Source organism: Ipomoea triloba, chromosome 4 (genome assembly GCF_003576645.1).
Source record: "Ipomoea triloba cultivar NCNSP0323 chromosome 4, ASM357664v1".
NCBI classification, from domain to species: Eukaryota; Viridiplantae; Streptophyta; class Magnoliopsida; order Solanales; family Convolvulaceae; genus Ipomoea; species Ipomoea triloba.
Window position 1 is genome coordinate 9,386,579 of NC_044919.1, and position 21,081 is coordinate 9,407,659.

General features: G+C 34.1%; 1 protein-coding gene across 5 annotated transcripts; it reads right to left on the bottom strand.

Annotated features, from left to right (window-relative positions):
- Window positions 1-622: 622 nt before the first annotated feature.
- On the bottom strand, window positions 623-15,856 carry LOC116016266 (endoribonuclease Dicer homolog 2). Of its 5 annotated transcripts, none has more exons than XM_031256441.1 (23): window positions 15,736-15,856; window positions 12,168-12,262; window positions 11,900-12,077; window positions 11,556-11,669; window positions 10,711-10,845; window positions 9,871-9,955; window positions 9,726-9,790; window positions 8,935-9,075; window positions 8,577-8,705; window positions 8,361-8,490; window positions 8,151-8,250; window positions 5,931-6,126; window positions 5,681-5,841; window positions 5,310-5,525; window positions 4,984-5,210; window positions 4,624-4,895; window positions 4,090-4,520; window positions 3,895-3,998; window positions 3,194-3,390; window positions 2,523-2,732; window positions 1,982-2,392; window positions 1,606-1,884; window positions 623-1,161 (listed from the first exon to the last, which is right to left on the bottom strand). In XM_031256441.1, exons 2-23 carry the CDS (start codon window positions 12,236-12,238, stop codon window positions 817-819), a joined length of 4,197 nt encoding a protein of 1,398 aa, XP_031112301.1. In that variant the 5' UTR covers window positions 12,239-12,262; window positions 15,736-15,856; the 3' UTR covers window positions 623-816. The 5 variants fall into 5 exon arrangements, with proteins under 5 accessions (XP_031112301.1, XP_031112300.1, XP_031112298.1 ...); XM_031256440.1 differs by lacking the exon at window positions 15,736-15,856 and adding an exon at window positions 12,448-12,657; XM_031256438.1 differs by lacking the exon at window positions 15,736-15,856 and adding an exon at window positions 12,444-12,657.
- Between the last annotated feature and the right edge of the window lie 5,225 nt (window positions 15,857-21,081).

A 21,081-nucleotide genomic window follows, 5' to 3' on the forward strand; every position in this document is an offset into this window, starting at 1 on the left:
TTTTTCGAACGAAGGCCGGCTATGTCATTATTGTGATCTTCTGGAGAGGTTTTGAAACTTATTAGTCATAGCTTTTGAGGACGGTAGAGCGTTAACTTGACTCACTTTGTCATCCCCATAGGCAGTGCAAAAAGAGATATAATTAATTTTCGAGTGTCCGAACTAGACCAAGCCTTTCCAATTCTCATATCTCGTATTCGGGTTTATGAGTTTGGTAGTTTAGGAAGTAAAAGTCGCCCCTTTAAGCAATAAATGTGCCTTATATAGGCGGGCTTTGGGACACATGCTGAGACTCCGGCATGTTCTACACGTGGTGGATGTGAGTTTGTCGGTCAAAGGGGTGATGCCAAGTGTTCTAATATAAAAGAAAATGGGAAAAATGGCAATGGGATGTGCTTTATACTCCAGTTGATTTATCTAGTCCATACCTCTAAAAAAAAAAAAGTTAAGAATCTGTCCACCACTGCACATATGATGCCCACTAACTGCACACGTGCTGCTCAAACAACTTTCTAACTTTCTTTAAAAAAAGAAAAAAGAAAAAAGAAGACACTAACAGCATAACTATAAAAAAAAACAAAACAAAAACAAAAGGATTTTTGGGACAGTGGAACAAAGAGAATAAAAGGAATATATCAGAAATTTACTTTATCATATCATTCACATTTCACAGTTGCTGGAAAAGCTACCAGCCAAAACAGCAATGGCCTCAGATAGTAATAGCAAACCATCACACTTGTCCACCACAATTAGTACCTAAATGAATACATACATTTCACCAAAAAGTTTGGAGCAATTTTAGTACAATCAATCTATCTAACATCCCCCCTCCTCTTTCAGCTTCTTCAAAATATGCATGCAAGCCAATTTCTCGGCTGTGCGTTTGTCACGAGCAGAGCAAGTGTGACTGTAAATAGAGCCATTCGCATCCACCTCTACCCCGATGCATGCAACTCCGTCTTTCCTAGTCACGCACTTCTGCTTCGCATAATTTTTTCGTTGGCATAACTCGTTCAGCTCTCTCGCTGGATGAAGCCTTACGGTTTCTGGAGTAACCATTGGCTCCAGAAGCGGGACTATGCATTCCGCGACTTTATCCTTGTTGAAACCAGAATCGATGAAGATCGCTCCTGCAAGTGACTCGATAACATCTCCTAGCACCTGTGATGCCAAAACAAGTACTTAAAAGCATATATAGATATATTTTTATATATCACGCATTTAGCACGTCGTGCGCAAGTTAGTACATTTTGGGCGGGGCCCTGAAAAGGCAAGTCTAGCACCAGGTGGTGATTAGGTTAGGTGGATTGTTTGGCAAAGGCCTGAAGGGTCAGGGTCAGGGCCAAGTCTAGCACCCTGTCTATATCATGCATTTAGCACGTCATGAGCACGTTAGTACATTTTGGGCGGGGCCCTGAAAAGGCAAGTCCAGCACCAGGTGGTGATTAGGTTAGGTGGATTGTTGGGCAGAGGCCCTGCACCCTGTCTATAAGGAAATAAAGTTGCGCCTTATGCGCTTGATCCTAACAGCATATAACTTTTATACAGCTCGCTCAGCCATAATGGTTAAATCTTCATTCGGGTATTTTATCTCTTTAAACGTACCTTGGGGAAGCTTGTATCCAATTCCCATCCAAAAGTTTCGGAAATAGATAGCTGCGTAACGCTCTCAACAGTGCTCGCTATATGCCCATGAAGGTCGTTGGAAGCATAGAGAATATGCTTTTGTAGATCAGCCTTTATTGCACAAAGAGCGTAGCAGTCGTTGTTCACCGAACAAGACCTCAAGTCGGTCAATAGGCCAGGAGATAGCCCGGGGTATTTGTAATAGAGGTATGTTGTGATAACATAATCCAGTACTGCATCCCCAATAAACTCCAGACGCTGCATAACGCAATGAAGCAGCAAAATATTATAGCCGATTAGGTTAGATCAGAGTACGTATGAATCAAATCGAGGTACACGAGTAATCGATATTTACCTGATAGCACAGCGGGATTTCAGAGAGCATAAAGGAACCATGAGTCAGGGCTTCAACAAGCAGAGAAGGATCAGAGAATTTGTACTTTAGCAGGTTCTCAAAATGGTGCACATTAACGAATTTCTCAGCATTTACGGGGAAGTGCCTTGCTCTGGGAACTTTGACAAACTGAATTTCCAAACCGAGCCATGTCATAAATGATAAGGCCGCTTGTTCTCCAGCTGTACTAACATATGCGCCTATTAGGGCCTCGGCAACATCAGCCACCCTCTTACCCTTGATGTTCCGCTTCCCCATGCTATACATTTTACTCGTAGGAGATAGTGTCTCCAAATCCAGATTCAAAGGCAGTGAATAATCACAAGGAATCGGCCATGCTTTCGGATCAAATGGCTCCGTGCGAATAAATCCCTGCAATTCGACGGGAACAACACAACCAAAAACACTTATTGCAAATCGAAGGAAAATATTGGTCCAATTCAATATTCAGCTCAGCGGCCTAAGAATATTGAGATGAAATTAGGCTCGTCAAGTTTCTTACCGGAATCTTTTGGTTGCACGCCAGCCTGCACAATGCTGAATTCGAGACCATTTTGTCCTTTTTAACACTAAGGAGCCCCTCGTGATCATTTTCGAAAGATGTGAATAGCTGCTGACTGGCAGCATATTTCAGAAAAGAGTCTCCGAGAGTCTCCAAAGACTCCAAATGAAAACTTTCTTGGCATTTTTTTGTGGTGATTGCTTCCAAAATCTAAAAATTACAAATGTATAAACAAAAAGCACAAGCCATTACAAGAGATATCCAGTGAAGAGATAAAATTTTACACTATAAAATCCACATCCAAACTGTTGGAATAATGCAGTAAATAATCGCAGATTTAACATCACAAATGGCATCAATTTATTCAATGCTACACCCATCTTCTTAACAAATTGGAGGCTGTTATTAAGAGTGAGGGAGTGAAATTACCGACCGAAAATGTATTTTATGAACCATAGTGACAGGCTATGGTTCAAATTTAAACCAAGGAAGCATTGAAAACTATAGGATAATACGTCAACTTTAGAATAGAAAGATCTCTTGCCAAATATATTTGTGTGGCACAAATGCGATACTTGAATAGAATTTTTAGAAAAAACGAGCTTAAAAAATGAAAAAACAAAAAATAAAAAAATAGCAAGCCAGAAAATTACGATAGCAGAAGTCCATACCTTAGCAGTTGGTATGCTAACATTTTGCATGCAGTGATCCTGAACCATTTTTTTCAAGTTCACGGCTACGAGCAAGGACTCGATCCGATGCATGATTGATGGAACGTAGGTGAAGGAACACAATGTAACATACGGCACCAAAGACATTACTATGAAACAGAATTCGGGAGGCAATTCAACTGATGAGTTACTTGGTTCTACAAATAACATAAAGAGTAACTTGAGTAAGTTGCATGCACTTATAGCGGGCAACATCAAGAACAGAGAGCAGAAAATGGCATCCGTATATGAAAACTTACAGCAAACCTAACGCAGTAATAATAGTGTTCCATAATAACAGTAATGGAAAATTGCATTTTTTATCCCTAAGTTATAGGGAAATTGTAGGATTTGTCCATATTGTTGGTCTTGCTCAATTCTCGTCCCTAAGCTATAATTGACGTTGCAAATTTCGTCCTTTTTCTAACAAAAACATTAGGGACAAAATTTGCAGTGTTAGTTATAGCTTAAGAACAAGAAGTGAGCACGACCTGTTAGAAAAAGGACGAAATTTGCAACATCAGTTATAACTTAAGGATGAGAAGACGAGAAGTGAGCACATTACTCTATAACTTAAGGACGAGAAGTGCAATTTTCCCTAACAGTAATACTCCGTAACAAATAAGCATACAACTAAATAAAATGATTTTCAAGATGCCAACCTTTTGATTTCAAAGGGCTACATCGACGGAGGTAATTTTGCACTGTGGGCAAATATTTTCCATCAAGAAGTGTTTCTCTCTCAAAGAGCAAGTCAATGTTATGCCTGTAATCAGCAGTGGTTTTATAATCAATTTTCAGCAAAAATATAACATTAATTAATTGTCATATATTTAAAGGCAATGCGATATGCCTACCGTTTCTTAAAATACTCTTTGTAAGTCATAGATTCTTTGTTTCTCATCTTCAAAGATGAGTTACCATCCAAATTGTGCAAATAGCCAGTAGTGTAATATACTTTACCGTTATGCGGGGTGCATACAAGAGAATTCTCCAACCAGCAGCTAAATACCAAACCGTTCTTTGTATGCACCAGATTACAACCCTGCATAGGGCAGCTACTCGTATGCTTATTATCGGGTTTTTCAGATGGAATTAAGAGAGAATCAATAGTTTTCCAATCGACTGAAGGTTCACTACTGGAGCCCACGGATGGTAGAAGGAGATAATCAAAACTTGCAGAACCCATCAAACGACGAGATTGATCCGAAACTTCTTCCAGTTTATTCAGATTATGGTGCAGAAGAGCTCTTATAAGAACAGCTTGAAACATCCGACACCTATGTATCTGAAAAAGCAAGAGAGAGAGAGAGAGAGAGATTAATGTTCAACACATATCTAACCAAGTAACGTCTTTTTCTCTAATTTGAGAAAAGTAGAATTATACAAACCCTTTCAGAAGTTAGCGTAATCAGTCCAATGTGCAATAGATGTCCTTCCTGACAGCCCCCTTCAACATTCAATTCGAAATTTAACTTCTCACGACTAAACCCGAGCTTTGTTCTCACAGCGAGGATGATATTCTGAAGCTGAGAACCATTATGCCGGTAATGCTGCAGCTCAATAAGGTAGCAATGGTATGATGCTTCGGGATCCTTGCCACAACAGCCAATCAACTCGGGTGGAAAATACCTTGCCTGTTCATCATTGTAAAGTACACATCCTATGCACATACAAGTGAATAAGTACAAACGGGGAACAAATGGAGATTTGTTAAGAATGAGAAATTAAAACGTCGTTTAGAAACTTGCCTGATTCTTCGATGACATCTGTTTCCTCCATAATATTGGGTACGAGGTTATCTGTCAATGCACCAGCTTGATGAAGCTGTTTGCAAGCTTCCAGACACGCCAGTTGCTTCAAGATGTTGGTATCTCCCTGAACCCTAACTGTTTGGATTTGGCAATTTCTAGGAAGATTGAGGGTGCAAATTTTCTGCTCTTTGTCAATATCACACATAGGAACGGGCTTGAAATATCTACAGAGGGAAATTAGGCACAGCCAATTATGCAATTAAAACAAGTACTGAAAACACTTCGAGTTACCAAAGAACTGAAGATAGATACATGATACCGACCGATCAGAAGGTAGCTTTGAGCAATAGAGGTATAGCAACGAGACACTAGATCGCAAATTAACAACTGCTCCTGTACTTTCAACTCTGTAGGAATACTCGTCATTTTCACAATCAAGAGGTGAACAGGGAAGAGAAGCATGGCGCAAAGATTCCTTCCGCATTATCTCTCCACTAGCCAGATAGTTATTTACTTGAGCAAGCGTTGATCTGTCCCCGCTGAAATTTCAGCAAAGTATAGATAAAAAATTATTAAATCTACACAACGAAGATTTTCACATACTCAAATATTTCCATTAATGAAGACGGTAAGTGATTTTATAATTAAAAGTGCATCTTTTTCCAAAATAGAGACGATTACAAAGCAAACCCACCTTCTCACCATCAATATAAAATCCGAGTTCTGCATTCGAGCACGACCACGTGACTGGATAAAGCTACAAACTGTAGCAGAAGGATCGAATCTTATTACAAGGTTGCAACTTTGAACATCCAGGCCCTCTTCAAGCATAGAGGTTGCAACAATAATGTTCACCTGCAGATAATATTACAAATGCAAGAATTCAAAATCTTACTATACTCCGTAAGCATTACATTTTTTAGGATATATGAATTATCACCTACCATTCCCTTACGGAATTCTTCAACAATTTTATTTTGAACTTTTCTACTTTGTGGCTGCATTACAGACGTGTTTCCTGCAGTGTATTCGGTCTTCCATCCTGTTAACCTTGGTAGCAGCTCATTCAATAGAGATTGAAGAACAATTGCTGTAATAACCCTCTCAACAAATATGATACATCTCAAGTCCTTTATGTTCCTGCTCGAACAAATATTACAAAATATCAATCTTAGACATCTTCACAGGGCAGTATTACATAGTACTTCATTTTAAAATCAATACAAAACTCGGTGGTCCACCATCTGTACCTGTAACTGAGAAGAATCTCCACTAGAGACAAGACTTTTGAAGTAATATATCCAGCATCCTTATTGGCTTGCAGATCATTACTGATATCCCACTGTGCACCTACATTCACAGTAAAAGGGAAAAAAATCAAGGATGGCCAAAGAGCTGAAAGATTCAAAGATCAATGTAAGAACAAGGAAAATAGGATATTTAACACCAAAGTATCAGACCAGAAGGCATGTGGTCTGAGAAGATCTTAGCTGCATCCAAACTAAAGCCTCTAGAAATGGTTTCAGCACGCAAATCCAATTTGCCCCACAAAAAGGAGTCTTTATCATCACAAGATAAGGATTCAGCAGCCTAAGTCAAGACACATTTCATTGAACAATGTGTCAAGGTTAGAAACAGTAATGCAAATTGTAAGTGACAGCAATTGAACATTTTACCTTCAATGCCAAGAAAATGCCCAGTTCAACCAAACAAAACAAGAAGGTTGACTCAAGTTTTGCTAATCTTTTACGTGCAGATTCAGCAGTAGACTCCGACATATTTGACTTGATGATATACTGGTCATGCTGAAAAATTGGAAATTTTATTGCACAAGGAAATGGAATAGAAATACAATATGTTGCACAATGAAAAAGAATTGGAACAGGAAATATGTGGACAGCACAAACCAAGTATATCATATACCTCACTGAGAAAGTCAACAGAAACCAGAACTTTGGAATAGAAAAACACTTCAAGGAATGCTAATATGATATGAAAGAACTGTCTCTGTGCAGCTCAACCTTAGATACATACCTCAGCTCTCAAACTACGCACGTCACATGATATGCTTCCGAACATTGAATAAGTAACATCAACATCCGAGTAAGTCTTCACCTTTGCAGTAGGGAATGCAATGTACTCAGCTAAAACAGATTCACTAGCACATGTATAGACCTTCATTGCACAACAGTTATTCATCAGTCACGCACTTCTTCTAAGCAGCTGAGCAGCATTTCCACTTAGAACTAGGATAAGCTTCATATAGTATGGAATAAATAAAATATCCACAGGAAAATACATGTAAAAATCTCATGATCAGATCATGCTCTAACAGGCAAAGGGGAGATATTTCTATGACATAATTAGACTAACCAAGGATGCAGCAGATTTTGTGATATTCTTTGGACTGAAATTCTATATTTGCAAGGTAATTTTCAAGAAAACATGTAACAATTGAAACACTTAGGTGTGATTACTAACCGGGGAAATGATAAATCTGTTTACTTGTTATTTCTCTAACTTGAAAAATAGAAAACAATTCTCCATTTTTATAAAATTTGAACTACTTTAACAAGTTCTCCATTTTGAGAAATGGAATTCCTATGATCCTTATCTTTCTTCCATTTTCTTTCTTTTCTTCTTCATTCCTTGCTTAGAGAAATGAATTGAACAGGCCATTGACTTATAAATTCTTAATTAGCAACATTAAATTAAAATAATAATACTAAACAAAAGACGATGTGTTTGCAGCTTCTTATTTAGTACCACCCTAAATTAGGTTTCGTTAAATATTGAAAAAGATGTAAATGACTGGCAGATGAAACCTTTGAATTCATAAGATTTTCCAGGCAACGAATCTCCTTCCAGTAGCTAAATGTTGAGCTTGAACCTAATTGAACAAATAAATAGATTAGCAACTTCATTAAATTCAGCTAGGTTAAAAACAATTACAAATCATGTTATGTTAACCTTTAGCCTTAATAGGCGAAGCAGTCATCCCAAATATTCTTGGAAGTTGAACATTTCTTGAATGTAATTGGGGATGATAGAATTCCTAAAGGGAAATTAGTATTATTAGAAGCTAGTAAACTCTCAAGGTCATGCAAAAGGAAATTCAAAAAATAAAAAATTCAAAAAAAAAAAAAAAAAAAAAAAANCTGTACCTGTAACTGAGAAGAATCTCCACTAGAGACAAGACTTTTGAAGTAATATATCCAGCATCCTTATTGGCTTGCAGATCATTACTGATATCCCACTGTGCACCTACATTCACAGTAAAAGGGAAAAAAATCAAGGATGGCCAAAGAGCTGAAAGATTCAAAGATCAATGTAAGAACAAGGAAAATAGGATATTTAACACCAAAGTATCAGACCAGAAGGCATGTGGTCTGAGAAGATCTTAGCTGCATCCAAACTAAAGCCTCTAGAAATGGTTTCAGCACGCAAATCCAATTTGCCCCACAAAAAGGAGTCTTTATCATCACAAGATAAGGATTCAGCAGCCTAAGTCAAGACACATTTCATTGAACAATGTGTCAAGGTTAGAAACAGTAATGCAAATTGTAAGTGACAGCAATTGAACATTTTACCTTCAATGCCAAGAAAATGCCCAGTTCAACCAAACAAAACAAGAAGGTTGACTCAAGTTTTGCTAATCTTTTACGTGCAGATTCAGCAGTAGACTCCGACATATTTGACTTGATGATATACTGGTCATGCTGAAAAATTGGAAATTTTATTGCACAAGGAAATGGAATAGAAATACAATATGTTGCACAATGAAAAAGAATTGGAACAGGAAATATGTGGACAGCACAAACCAAGTATATCATATACCTCACTGAGAAAGTCAACAGAAACCAGAACTTTGGAATAGAAAAACACTTCAAGGAATGCTAATATGATATGAAAGAACTGTCTCTGTGCAGCTCAACCTTAGATACATACCTCAGCTCTCAAACTACGCACGTCACATGATATGCTTCCGAACATTGAATAAGTAACATCAACATCCGAGTAAGTCTTCACCTTTGCAGTAGGGAATGCAATGTACTCAGCTAAAACAGATTCACTAGCACATGTATAGACCTTCATTGCACAACAGTTATTCATCAGTCACGCACTTCTTCTAAGCAGCTGAGCAGCATTTCCACTTAGAACTAGGATAAGCTTCATATAGTATGGAATAAATAAAATATCCACAGGAAAATACATGTAAAAATCTCATGATCAGATCATGCTCTAACAGGCAAAGGGGAGATATTTCTATGACATAATTAGACTAACCAAGGATGCAGCAGATTTTGTGATATTCTTTGGACTGAAATTCTATATTTGCAAGGTAATTTTCAAGAAAACATGTAACAATTGAAACACTTAGGTGTGATTACTAACCGGGGAAATGATAAATCTGTTTACTTGTTATTTCTCTAACTTGAAAAATAGAAAACAATTCTCCATTTTTATAAAATTTGAACTACTTTAACAAGTTCTCCATTTTGAGAAATGGAATTCCTATGATCCTTATCTTTCTTCCATTTTCTTTCTTTTCTTCTTCATTCCTTGCTTAGAGAAATGAATTGAACAGGCCATTGACTTATAAATTCTTAATTAGCAACATTAAATTAAAATAATAATACTAAACAAAAGACGATGTGTTTGCAGCTTCTTATTTAGTACCACCCTAAATTAGGTTTCGTTAAATATTGAAAAAGATGTAAATGACTGGCAGATGAAACCTTTGAATTCATAAGATTTTCCAGGCAACGAATCTCCTTCCAGTAGCTAAATGTTGAGCTTGAACCTAATTGAACAAATAAATAGATTAGCAACTTCATTAAATTCAGCTAGGTTAAAAACAATTACAAATCATGTTATGTTAACCTTTAGCCTTAATAGGCGAAGCAGTCATCCCAAATATTCTTGGAAGTTGAACATTTCTTGAATGTAATTGGGGATGATAGAATTCCTAAAGGGAAATTAGTATTATTAGAAGCTAGTAAACTCTCAAGGTCATGCAAAAGGAAATTCAAAAAATAAAAAATTCAAAAAAAAAAAAAAAAAAAAAACATCATCAACGACAAGCTAAGGCTGCAAAGGTAAAATGTGTAATAATTACATGGCCATTTATACTTGTTTAGCCCACTTATTTTGAAGCTTAATACTTCTGAAGTTTAGAAGCTGGGCCAAGCAGTAAATTGTAAATGCATAAAAAGGTTTTAAGGCCAGATTAACAGTCTGCCTCTCAGCCATGTTTGTAAAACATAAATTGGCACGAGTCTTCTTTGGCAGGATGAGAATGGTAATAATTTCTAAAAGTGTGTAGACAGTCAGCTAAAGGTTTGGAATTTAAAATCTACAGTTGATAAATAGTCTTACTGAATCTGAATTGCGTTATTAGTTTATTAACATTATTGATTATTGATTGTTCTATGATCTCATTTCTAGAACCTATTGTGCTTATGTTTTACAAGGTAATCATAACTAGAACCTACATAAAGTATAATGATAAGGTGTTTTTCAATCTTTCATAATGGCACCCAAATATTTCAGAACAATATGTAATATAGGATTATAGGCTAACTTGTATGACCAAGAAAAAGAAATAGAACTATGTTCATTTCCTCAACATTCATACCGACTCTTATGACATCAAAGTAGCATTTCAAGGTATGCACAGCAGTACAATTTTATTACTACACACACATATATAGGGATTCATACCGTCATGATACAGGAATAGGGATGTTTGCCTCTTGCATTATGGCACTCGTCAAATATCAGAATCTTTATCATGTCAATTCCGATAAAGCTGTGCCTCAAAGCAGCAAGTAATATTGCTGGTGTCATGATAAGCACCTAAAACATGAAACTCCAGGTTAGGGCACATTACCCTTCAGTAGCAAATAGTTGTACCTATAAGGTCATTTTTTATTCACATCCATGGAACACGTCAATAGTTTCAAATTTAAGCCGAAGCAATCTACATGTATCATAGGAGTTACTCATTCATGTATTCACTGTCCAATCTCTTAACTTCATGAAAATGTAGATTTGATAATTTTGTCTATAATAACTGCAGTGCATGCTATTCATATAATACTTGATAAACTTTTACGCAAAATCATCTACCATACCTTTTTAAGTTGACTACTTAGGAGATTTTTATGATTCACTGGACAATGTCTAAACTTCTGAAAAATGTGAATTTGCGGTGGTTCAACATTATGCAAAGGCTGGAATCTTCTTATTCCTATACCCTTTTGTCTTTGACAGATGACCATGTCAATTTCCTCTAAGTTCTGGAATTGCTCAGAGGTGAACTAATTTAAGACATTTTTCCTGATATTTTAATCAACTTACTAATTACTCTGTATAAAGCTCAATATGTTACTGGGAATATTCACTGTTACTTTTCCAAATATTTTATCACCCAAAACTCCTATACTTATGTAGTTTTAATGCTGGATTCAGTGGCACAATTCGCCCTCTTCCATCAGAAGCATAAGAATGGCTTAAAAATATACTCATAAACAAATTAGAGTTGCTTGGTATTAAGTATTACATACCTCAAAGTTCTGCACTTGCTGCATCCACATCTTGGCATCCCAGTAATCAACGCCCATTTCTCCCCAATATTTTCCAATTCTCAGGTCAGTATGCTTCCTTATAGCTTCACCTTGCTAGTAGTTTAATCATAACCATTAAATTTAAAACCCCCAAAAAAAAAAGTTAGCCAAAATAGGGACAGATTTCAGAAATTTGAACAGCAAAACATCTGTGAAGCAGGAAATTTTTTACAAAATCATAAAGCGAATTAGCTTTCATTCCATATCATATAAACAAGAGCATACAAAACCAAACATACAAAACATTTGTACTATAAACTTGAATTATGAGATAATATCCTTACCTGAGTAACCAAGACAACAGTGGGAACCAAGAACACTGCTATATAAGGAGAAGGCTTCCGAATAAGATGGGCAAAGCTACGCAAAAGCATGATGGCTATAAGGGTCTTCCCAGACCCAGTCTCCAAGAACACAATAGTGTTTTGACGAATGGCAGTTTCCAATGCTTCCAACTGATATCTAATCCCAACCCAACAAACAACATTAAGCTAAAAAGCATCATTCAAGAAAACAAAATGCATAAACTATTCCCATATACAAGATACATACGATCTAGCAAAAGGGACAGGATCAGCTTGCAGCTCTGAGATTTCAGAGGTAGGATTCATAACTGGCTCCATTGGCAAATATCTTCCTTTCCCAAACTGTTAAGCCATTCAAAAAAGAACCAAGAACAGAATCTCACTTGTTATTAACAATACCCACATTGCAGAAATTCAAGAACGCCAAGAAATAAACTAAAAAACATGCATACACTGATAAAAAGGAACAATCTTTAAAATGAAGTTTGAATAAGAATGAGTAGGTTGGCGAAAAGTCACTCACTCACTCACTCACAGTACTACAAAAAAGTGTAAATGCGGATTTCTTGATTCTCAAATCACCCCACACCCTCCGATCTTTTGTTTTGTTTAGGCCGAGGAGTGAGGAGGGTGTTTATAAAGACTAAAGAGACCTTCCCTTAACGAGGAAGTTTTGTTTGGTTTAAAGATCCTTCCAAGAACAGAGGGAAATAGTGCACCCCGTTTTCTCTACTAGGACTGGGAATAGGGTCGTATATTCGTATCAGCTAACCTACTGTACACAACAAATCAATGCATTATTCATAAATACTTTCTCAAAAAATAAGAATAAAAAATTATTCAAAGCCAACTGCTTCTGTCAACATCTTTTCGCAACGGAACAACATTGGAAAAAGACAGAGGAGAGAAGCCCTTTGGATGTGACAATTCAAAAATATTATTGCACACAATTTCGTATTAAGTAATGTAATTTGTAATTTTTATCTACTCCCTTTATTATTATTTTTTTGCCATATGAAAATTATTTACATCTTCAAGAAATTCTACTCCTCTATTCTAATATATTTTGATATTTTCATTAGAAAAATACTAATTAGAAAAATCTTCAAGAAACTCTAATTTGGGAGCTTAAAGAATTGTATTATAACTTATAATTGCATTTCAATTACACCAAATCAAACACCAGTACAAACTAACAATCAATTAATTAAATCACACATGTAAACTCAACACCAACACAATCTGTCATCAATATTAGTATGAGTCCCTCCTATTATTCCCTCGAGAATGGAGTAATCCAAGTATACCACAAATACGCTTGCATTATTGGTGTTTGTTTTTCGCATCTACTTGTACCAACACAATCTACATAGGTCCCCACGGACCCCACCACCATGACTACTTAATTAATGAGACTGTCACTTACTTATACTAGAAGTAAAAGTAGTTAGGCACTTAGGCTTGAGGACCAAGTTTATGATAATAATATAGGAAAGAGAGAAGAGCGTGAGGACCAAGTTTAGGATAACATAGGAAAGAGAGAGAAGATGGGGATGTATGTTGTTCACTGTTCACCTCAGACACCAACACTGAAAAGCAAATGATGGAAAAAGGAAAAGGAAAACTGAAAAAAAAAAAAAAAAAAAGTACTTGGTGACGAATCATTTTGACCAAAACTACCTTTTGAAGCACAAAAAATCAACAGTTGCCTCCACTGAAGCTCAAAGCCACTCTCATTATTCATGTGAGAGTGTAAATCGGGACACCGAGTGCCACTAGACCACAAGATCTTTTACACCAAAATTACTTCTTTCAAAACAAAGCCTCAAAATTCAAAAACTAAAATAATTGGGGAAAAGTACAAAAATATCCCCAAAATCAAGAATTACACACGGGCACTGCAGAAGCACAGTACCAATTTCACATGCCAAACTATCGATAAGAATATAAATATGTTTTCTAATTGAAAAATAAATTAAATTTTAAAAAAATTAAATTTTGAAAATTGATATTGATAAATGTATTTTTTTTAAAACTTTAGAAATTTAAAAAACAAAAAATTACAGAACAAAAATTAAAGTAAATACAATCAAACAATATAATTAACTTTCAATGACTTTGTGGTCAAGTGGCATGTAGTGACTCTCTCAAACCCTAAGGTCCCTTACATTATAATCCGACAAAGCATGTAAGATGATGTAAATCATGCTATCTCAATACCATAACAGACAATGTCAAATGTCAGTGCACACAAGAGCCCCACACTATCGCTGTTAAATTTCAAACCTTGCTATTTTTTCTCAAATACTGTTTATTGTACCAATAAGCTAAGGTCGTGCGCTATAGTCTTCTCTTGTTGCAACGCATGGTGCGTTGTAATGATGAAGCATGGTTAGTTCACAGTGCAGTTGTGAGCTTTTGTTAGGTAACTAAGCAAATTGGTACTAGCTCAAAAAAAAAAGAAAAAAAAAAAGAAAAAAAGCAAATTGGTACATGGGCAAATTATACAAAATTTATTAGGTTTAAAGGTAATAATATTTAAATTGTATATTTTAGTGTGTACAGTATATTATTGTTGTTGTTGTTATTATTATTACTATTTTTATTATCAGTCTTAATTGAATTGGAATAATTTGATCATTTGAACGGATGAAATTGAAAATGTGGCTCGTTATCTATTTCAAACCTACTCCAAATCTCCAATTCATATAGGATGTAACATCTCACATGCACATCAAAAGCGCCTTGATCATCTTCAAAGTGTTATGCAACAAATTTCAATTTATTTGTTTTTATAGATATTTCTAAAATTTTACACAAATAAATCATAGCCAATGACCTTTTGGTCTAGTGGCACCCGGTTGCACCCCCATATGGAAAGGGAGTGGGTCCGAGTCTCAGTGGAGACGATGCTGATTCGTTATGCTTTAGTAGGTCGAGAAAGTAGTTATGAAGACAAAGTCAGTAGTACTAAAAAAATATCTAAAAATGATATTATTTGTCATTAGCCTTGTGCTCAAATGACATGTACTAGCTCCCTCATACGGGAGGTCACGAGATCAAGCCTCAGTCTTATTAACTAAATCAGATACATAAAATGAAATGAAGTAGAGTGATATTTATAGCATAAAGATTGAATTTGTTATTTGTTATCCTATAATTCAAGGGTTAAATTATAATTTTAGTCATTAGCTATAGTGTAAGTATAATTTTCATCCAAAATTAAGATGGAGTTGTAACCATGTAATTAGTGATCAAGGTGGTGCATTTAGTCCTTCTTCTAATGAGTAGTGTAATTTTTATTCCTAATTAACATTGAGTTAATTGTTACATACCCAAAAAAAAAAAAAAAAAAAAAAAAAAAAAAAAAACTCTAGAGATTTTCCTCAACATAATCAAAGCTTGAAATTAGCACAAAAAACTCTAGAGATTTTCCATCTCCTTTATGCAAAAAGTAATTTTCAAACTTGTTTATTTTTTATAATTCACTACATCTTGATAAATCGTCTTGCCAAACACAAAAACTCATGTACTTAAGTCTTCTACATTAAACCATTAGAATTCACGAACAAAATAGGGGGAAAATTCACAAACAAAATTCACCACTGGTATTTCTAGTGTTTCTGCAAACAAGAGATATAGTAGAAACCAGTGTGGAAACCAGTCGGCCTCCGCCTGGTTTCCAGAAGTTTCCGGTTATGGATTTTCGTCACCACAACTGGAAACCATTTCAGATGGCAAGATCTTTCTAGATCTGCCATTGAAGAAAAAGTTATAACTGAAAAAAAAAAAAAAGGAAAAAAGAGTAAACATACCTTGGTGATAAGAAGATGAGAAGAAGAAACACCTGATGCAAAAAGGAGAAGGCGAGAGCAAGTGGTCTTGGTAGAGAGAGGGTAGAGTGGCGGATTGAGAATGAGAAAGGTTGGAAATGACTTCCCCTAAAAAAGGGAAAGTCATTTTCCTGATAATCTTATGCATTTTCCGTTGACTAACGTAAGTTACGTAACTTTTTGTTTTCTATTGATCTTACGTTTTTCTCCTTGCCAAACACTGGAAACCCGAATTTCGGGTTTCCAAACACACCCGAAATATGCAGACTAAAATGGAAATTATTATCTTCTTGTTGATTCCATTTGTTACCAATTTCATTTTTTTGTGTTATTGCAATTTCTTCACTTAGATAATTCAGTGAGGATTTGAGTGTCATATTTGAATCTACCTATATCAAGCAAAACAAGTGATTGACAAACTCACAAATAATAACTTTGACAATTTCACCATCAAATAAGATAGTAATTTACCTTTCAACCTGCAGATCCGATGGAATGGAATTGTACAACTATTTCAACTTGCAATTTGAACTGAAACGAATTTCATGAGGCAATTTCTCGAGCTGAGGTAAATTGACCTATAATAGTTAATGAACATACTATTATATCTCATACAATTTTTTTTTCTTCGATTCGAAATAGACTTACTTCTTTTAATACATAAATTGATAAATAGAACTTACATAGTTAATTTGAGGCTTCTGAATTTCTGATAACCTTTTACGTGCTATTCATGTGTGTTATACTTCCTTTGATTTCAATCAAACTTACACTTTTAATTTGAGACTTCTGAATTTCAACGACCTTTAGTTGATCTTCATGCGTTATACTCACTTTGATTTCAATCAAACATACACATTTAATTTGAAGCTTCTCAATTCCTGACAACATTTTACTTGTTCTTCATGCGTGATACTCACTTTGATTTCATTCACAACAAAAGCCACTAATTCATTTAGAATTGCGATGCTAGGGTTTCTTTTAGGGGGAGGGGGGAGCGTTATGTTGTTAACTATCTATGAAGAAAACTTTCATTTTATAATGTCTAATATCTAAGGTTACATTTTGTGGGCTCGCGTCACTTTCATAGATAAAATTACAATTATGTCCTCATTTCACTTGTAAAAAAAATATATACTAGTTAGAGGCTGTCAAAATTCAGGTATAGGTTAGTACAACCTATGATCAATCCTAAATTACCTAGGTCAGACTAGTCCTAAGCCAGACCCTATATATATATATATATATATATATATATATATATATATATATATTTTTGTTTGAAATGAGATTTGAACCACTAATTTTATTATTAACAACTATAATTACATTCTACAATTGAGCTATTTCAACATTTTAATATAATAATGCTAATTAATATTTTATATACACACTTTTCAAAGTTAATATTTGTGTTTAAAGTAAGATTTGAACCATTAATCTCAAAATTAAAAATAATATTATTTTCTACTAAATTAAAATTTTATAAAAGACTTGTAATATTATTTGAACTTGTATTATTAAGAATTATAAAAATACTTTAATGTTTATAATGCCATTTGAGCTTGATTTTCTTATATCACTAGATTATGTTAGATTAATAAATTTATTAACAATATTATAAAATTTATTTGATTCTTAGTCACTAAATTATGTTAAATTGATAAATTAAAAATTTATAAAAGACTTGTAAATTGAGTTTGCTCTTAACACACACAAAAGTTATAATACATGCATTGTGCGATTAAATTAATACACAACAAGAAAACTAAAAAAAAAAGTAAATACTTAATATAATTTTTAAGTAGGAAAGTTAATTAATATAAAATATAAATGATTATTTTCAAGTTAATCAAAATGAATATTTTCAACTTGTAATAAAAGTAATAGTAAATATGAGTATTGTTGTAGATAGTTATAATCTATAATAAAATTCATGTCCTAACAATTTTCATATAATCTAGAGTTATGCAATGAAGTTATAACACACATATTCATAGGCCCGACTTGTGTTTGTGCAGTATAAAAATAATAAAATGTATAGCACAAACGCAAGTCCCAATTGCGTTTGGCGTATATATATTGAGAAACGCAAGTTTAACTTGATTACATGAAGGGAGCGATAAAAAGCGATAACCAATTTCTCTATGTTTGGTCCTTACATATAGGGCGATTGACTAAAATAGGCAATTTTGAAGACATTGGACAAGTGTGACTTAGGTTTCTCGTATTTAAGGTGAAAAAAATCATTTCAAAAAAATGACAAACTCCATTGAGACACGTTGTTGTTGTTTTTTTTTTTTTTTAACCAATAATGCAAGTTCCAATGAAATTTTTTCTAGAATTGTCCAAAATTTAAAAAGTATCATATTTTTTCCAATACCTTCAAAAATTGTTTATTTTAGTCAATCATTGTAGCATGCATCAAGATTGTCACACCATAGATGTGGTTTATGAGCAGTGACGTAGCCACAGTGAAGGTAGTTGCCCCCCTCCCTCACCCCACCTCCTTATATAGCAGTAACTTTTATGTAAAACCCATATTTATGTATAAATTACTAAATGCTTGAATAGTTTATTAGTTGGTTGAAACATTAAACATAAGCTATTAATGTATATTACTAAATGTTTAAATAGCTTATGTGCCACTGGTTCGCATCTCACTAGGAGCGCTCGCCTTTATTATACTTCATCGTATTCGAATCTTTTCTATTCAAATTATTTTATCTAATTATGTTTCATAATTTGTCATAAATATTTTTATATCATTTCAAAGTGTTTTACCTAATTTGTCATAAATATTTTTATATCATTTCAAAACGTTTTAAAAATTCACGTTTTCACCCCACTCAAGTATATTTTTGACTTTGCCCCTAACTATCATGTATTCTTAATATATAATGTATTTTGTACTTAAACCTTATTATGAGTGTGTGATATTTTTTCATTGACATTTCTAACGTCATTTAAACTTCACTCCTCTCTCAGATGATTTTCTGGGTCCTCCCCTGTTTATGAGTAAGAGATATGCCAAGTTCTCGGACTAGTGAAACTCAATCATTATTGCATTGGACCATGGTCCACACAATTGTGTGGACCATAAATAAAAAGTACATTTTTAAATATACTAAAAGTACATTATTTTTATACATAAAGTATATTATTTTAGAATACATTATTTAAGTACTGAAAGCACATTATTTTATATATACAATGAAATAATGTACCTTCAGTAATGTACTTTTAGTATAAAAATGTACCTTATATTCATGGTCCACACGTCTATGTAGACCATCGTCCACACAATAATTTGCCAGTGAAACTAACTAACCATGTGACTTCTGTAATAGCATCTACTTGTATTCTGCTTCAATAAACGATTGTGCAACAGATTCATGTTTTTATTGACCCATGAAACCAAATTAGTGCCCATATATTTTCCAAAAAATGACTAGTGGGTTTTGTATAATCATCTATTAGAGATTCTCCTCAGCATAATCAAAGCTTGAAATTAGCACAAAAAATTCTAGAGATTTTCCATTTCCTGTATGCAAAAAGTAATTTTCGAACTTGTTAAATTTTTATAATTCACTACATCTTGATAAATCGTCTGTCAAAAACAAAAACTCATGTACTTAAGTATTCTACATTAAACCATTAAAATTCACGAACAAAATAAGAGAGAAATTCACAAACAAAATTCACCACTGGTATTTCTAGTGTTTCTGCAAACAACAGATATGGTAGAAACCAACGTGAAAACCAGTCGGCCTCCGCCTGATTTCCATAAGTTTTTGGCTATGGGTTTTCGTCACCACAACTGGAAACCATTTCAGATGACAAGATCTTTCTAAATTTGCCACTGAAAAAAGGTTATAACTGGAAAAAAAAAAAGGAAAGAAAAAAAAGAGTAAACATATCTTGGTGATAAGAAGATGAGAAGAAGAAACACTTGATGTAGTAAGAAGAAGGCGAGAGCAAGTGTGGTCTTGGTAGAGAGAGGGTAGAGAGGCGGATGGAGAGGAGAAAGGTTGGAAAATGACTTCCCCTTATGTAACGCTTTGTTTCCCATTAACGTTACATTTTCCTCCTTGCCAAACACTAGAAACCCGAAACGAATTTTCGGGTTTCCAAACACACCCGAAATATGCAGACTAAAGTGGAAATTATTTCTTCTAATTGATTCCATTTATTACCATTTTCGCACGTGCGTTGCACGGAATAGATTTGCTATAAAATGTTAAGAATATAATATCACAAATGGTCCTCTGACTATTAAGCTAGTACTCATTTTAGTCCTCGACTTTCAATTCGACCACAAATGGTCCTCTGACTTTCATTTTTGACAATAAATAGTCTTCCGTTGAGATTTCTGTTAAATAAGTGTTAAATCTAGGGGTAATATCGTCAAATTGATTAATATTATTATGATTACTTCTTTTTGAGAATTATATGACACCATAATTAATTTCAAACATTAATAAACATTAAGTTAATAAATATAAAAACAAAATGGACGTGACAAATCACATAAATGAACAAATTTAAAAAAATTCCATGATTAATGTTTGCAATTTATACTTGATTAATTATATTAATTTAATGGTGGCAACCTTCAGTTATGTCCCAAACAAAATGTTTGATCGATTAATGAAGAGTGAAAACTATTAATCATCCATGTATGAACAACCATGAAAATTATGGAAACAAGGTTAAAAAAAATTCTTCCATTTTAATCTGTTGGTTAAATTAAAAACAGATAGCTCTAATATTAAATTTTCATTTTGTACGCATAATTACAAGAATAATGTGTATTGTCTTTTTATTTAAGAGTATTTATATTTGTTAATTTTTCATTTTATGTTTGTTGGTGAAAAATTGTAAACATTTTTATTTTATGACAATTATATATATCAATTTGACGATAATACCCCTAGATTTAACACCTATTTAACAGAATTTTTAATGGAGGACTATTTGTGGTCAAAAATAAAAGTCAGATGACCATTTGTGGTCGAATTGAAAGTCGAGGACTAAAAGGAGTACTAGCCCAATAGTCAGAGGACCATTTGTGGTATTAACTCATAGATTGATATACAATTATGTAAACTATAACGTCAAATATTGTATAGTGCAACTGAAGAATTGAGTTCGATCGATTATGTTTTCTCATGTTATCATTGGTTGAATTTGAGCAAATGATTGCCCAATTAATAGCTAACGTGTATATATATGCATCCAATGTTGAAACTTTAGTCATTTTATATACCAATGTTTATGATTTGTATTAATTAGGCTAATTATCTCGTTGTCTAACAACTCAATTAT

What these genes read in the sequence shown, in the direction of transcription:
- LOC116016266 (XM_031256441.1), bottom strand. Translation starts at nt 12,238, where the DNA reads ATGGAGCCAGTTATGAATCCTACCTCTGAAATCTCAGAGCTGCAAGCT. An exon ending in CCTATTCCTGTATCATGACG is followed by an intron (nt 9,956 to 10,710) that starts GTATGAATCCCT and finishes ATTTCCCTTTAG; the next exon opens with GAATTCTATCATCCCCAATT. An exon ending in TGCGTAGTTTGAGAGCTGAG is followed by an intron (nt 8,706 to 8,934) that starts GTATGTATCTAA and finishes CCAATTTTTCAG; the next exon opens with CATGACCAGTATATCATCAA.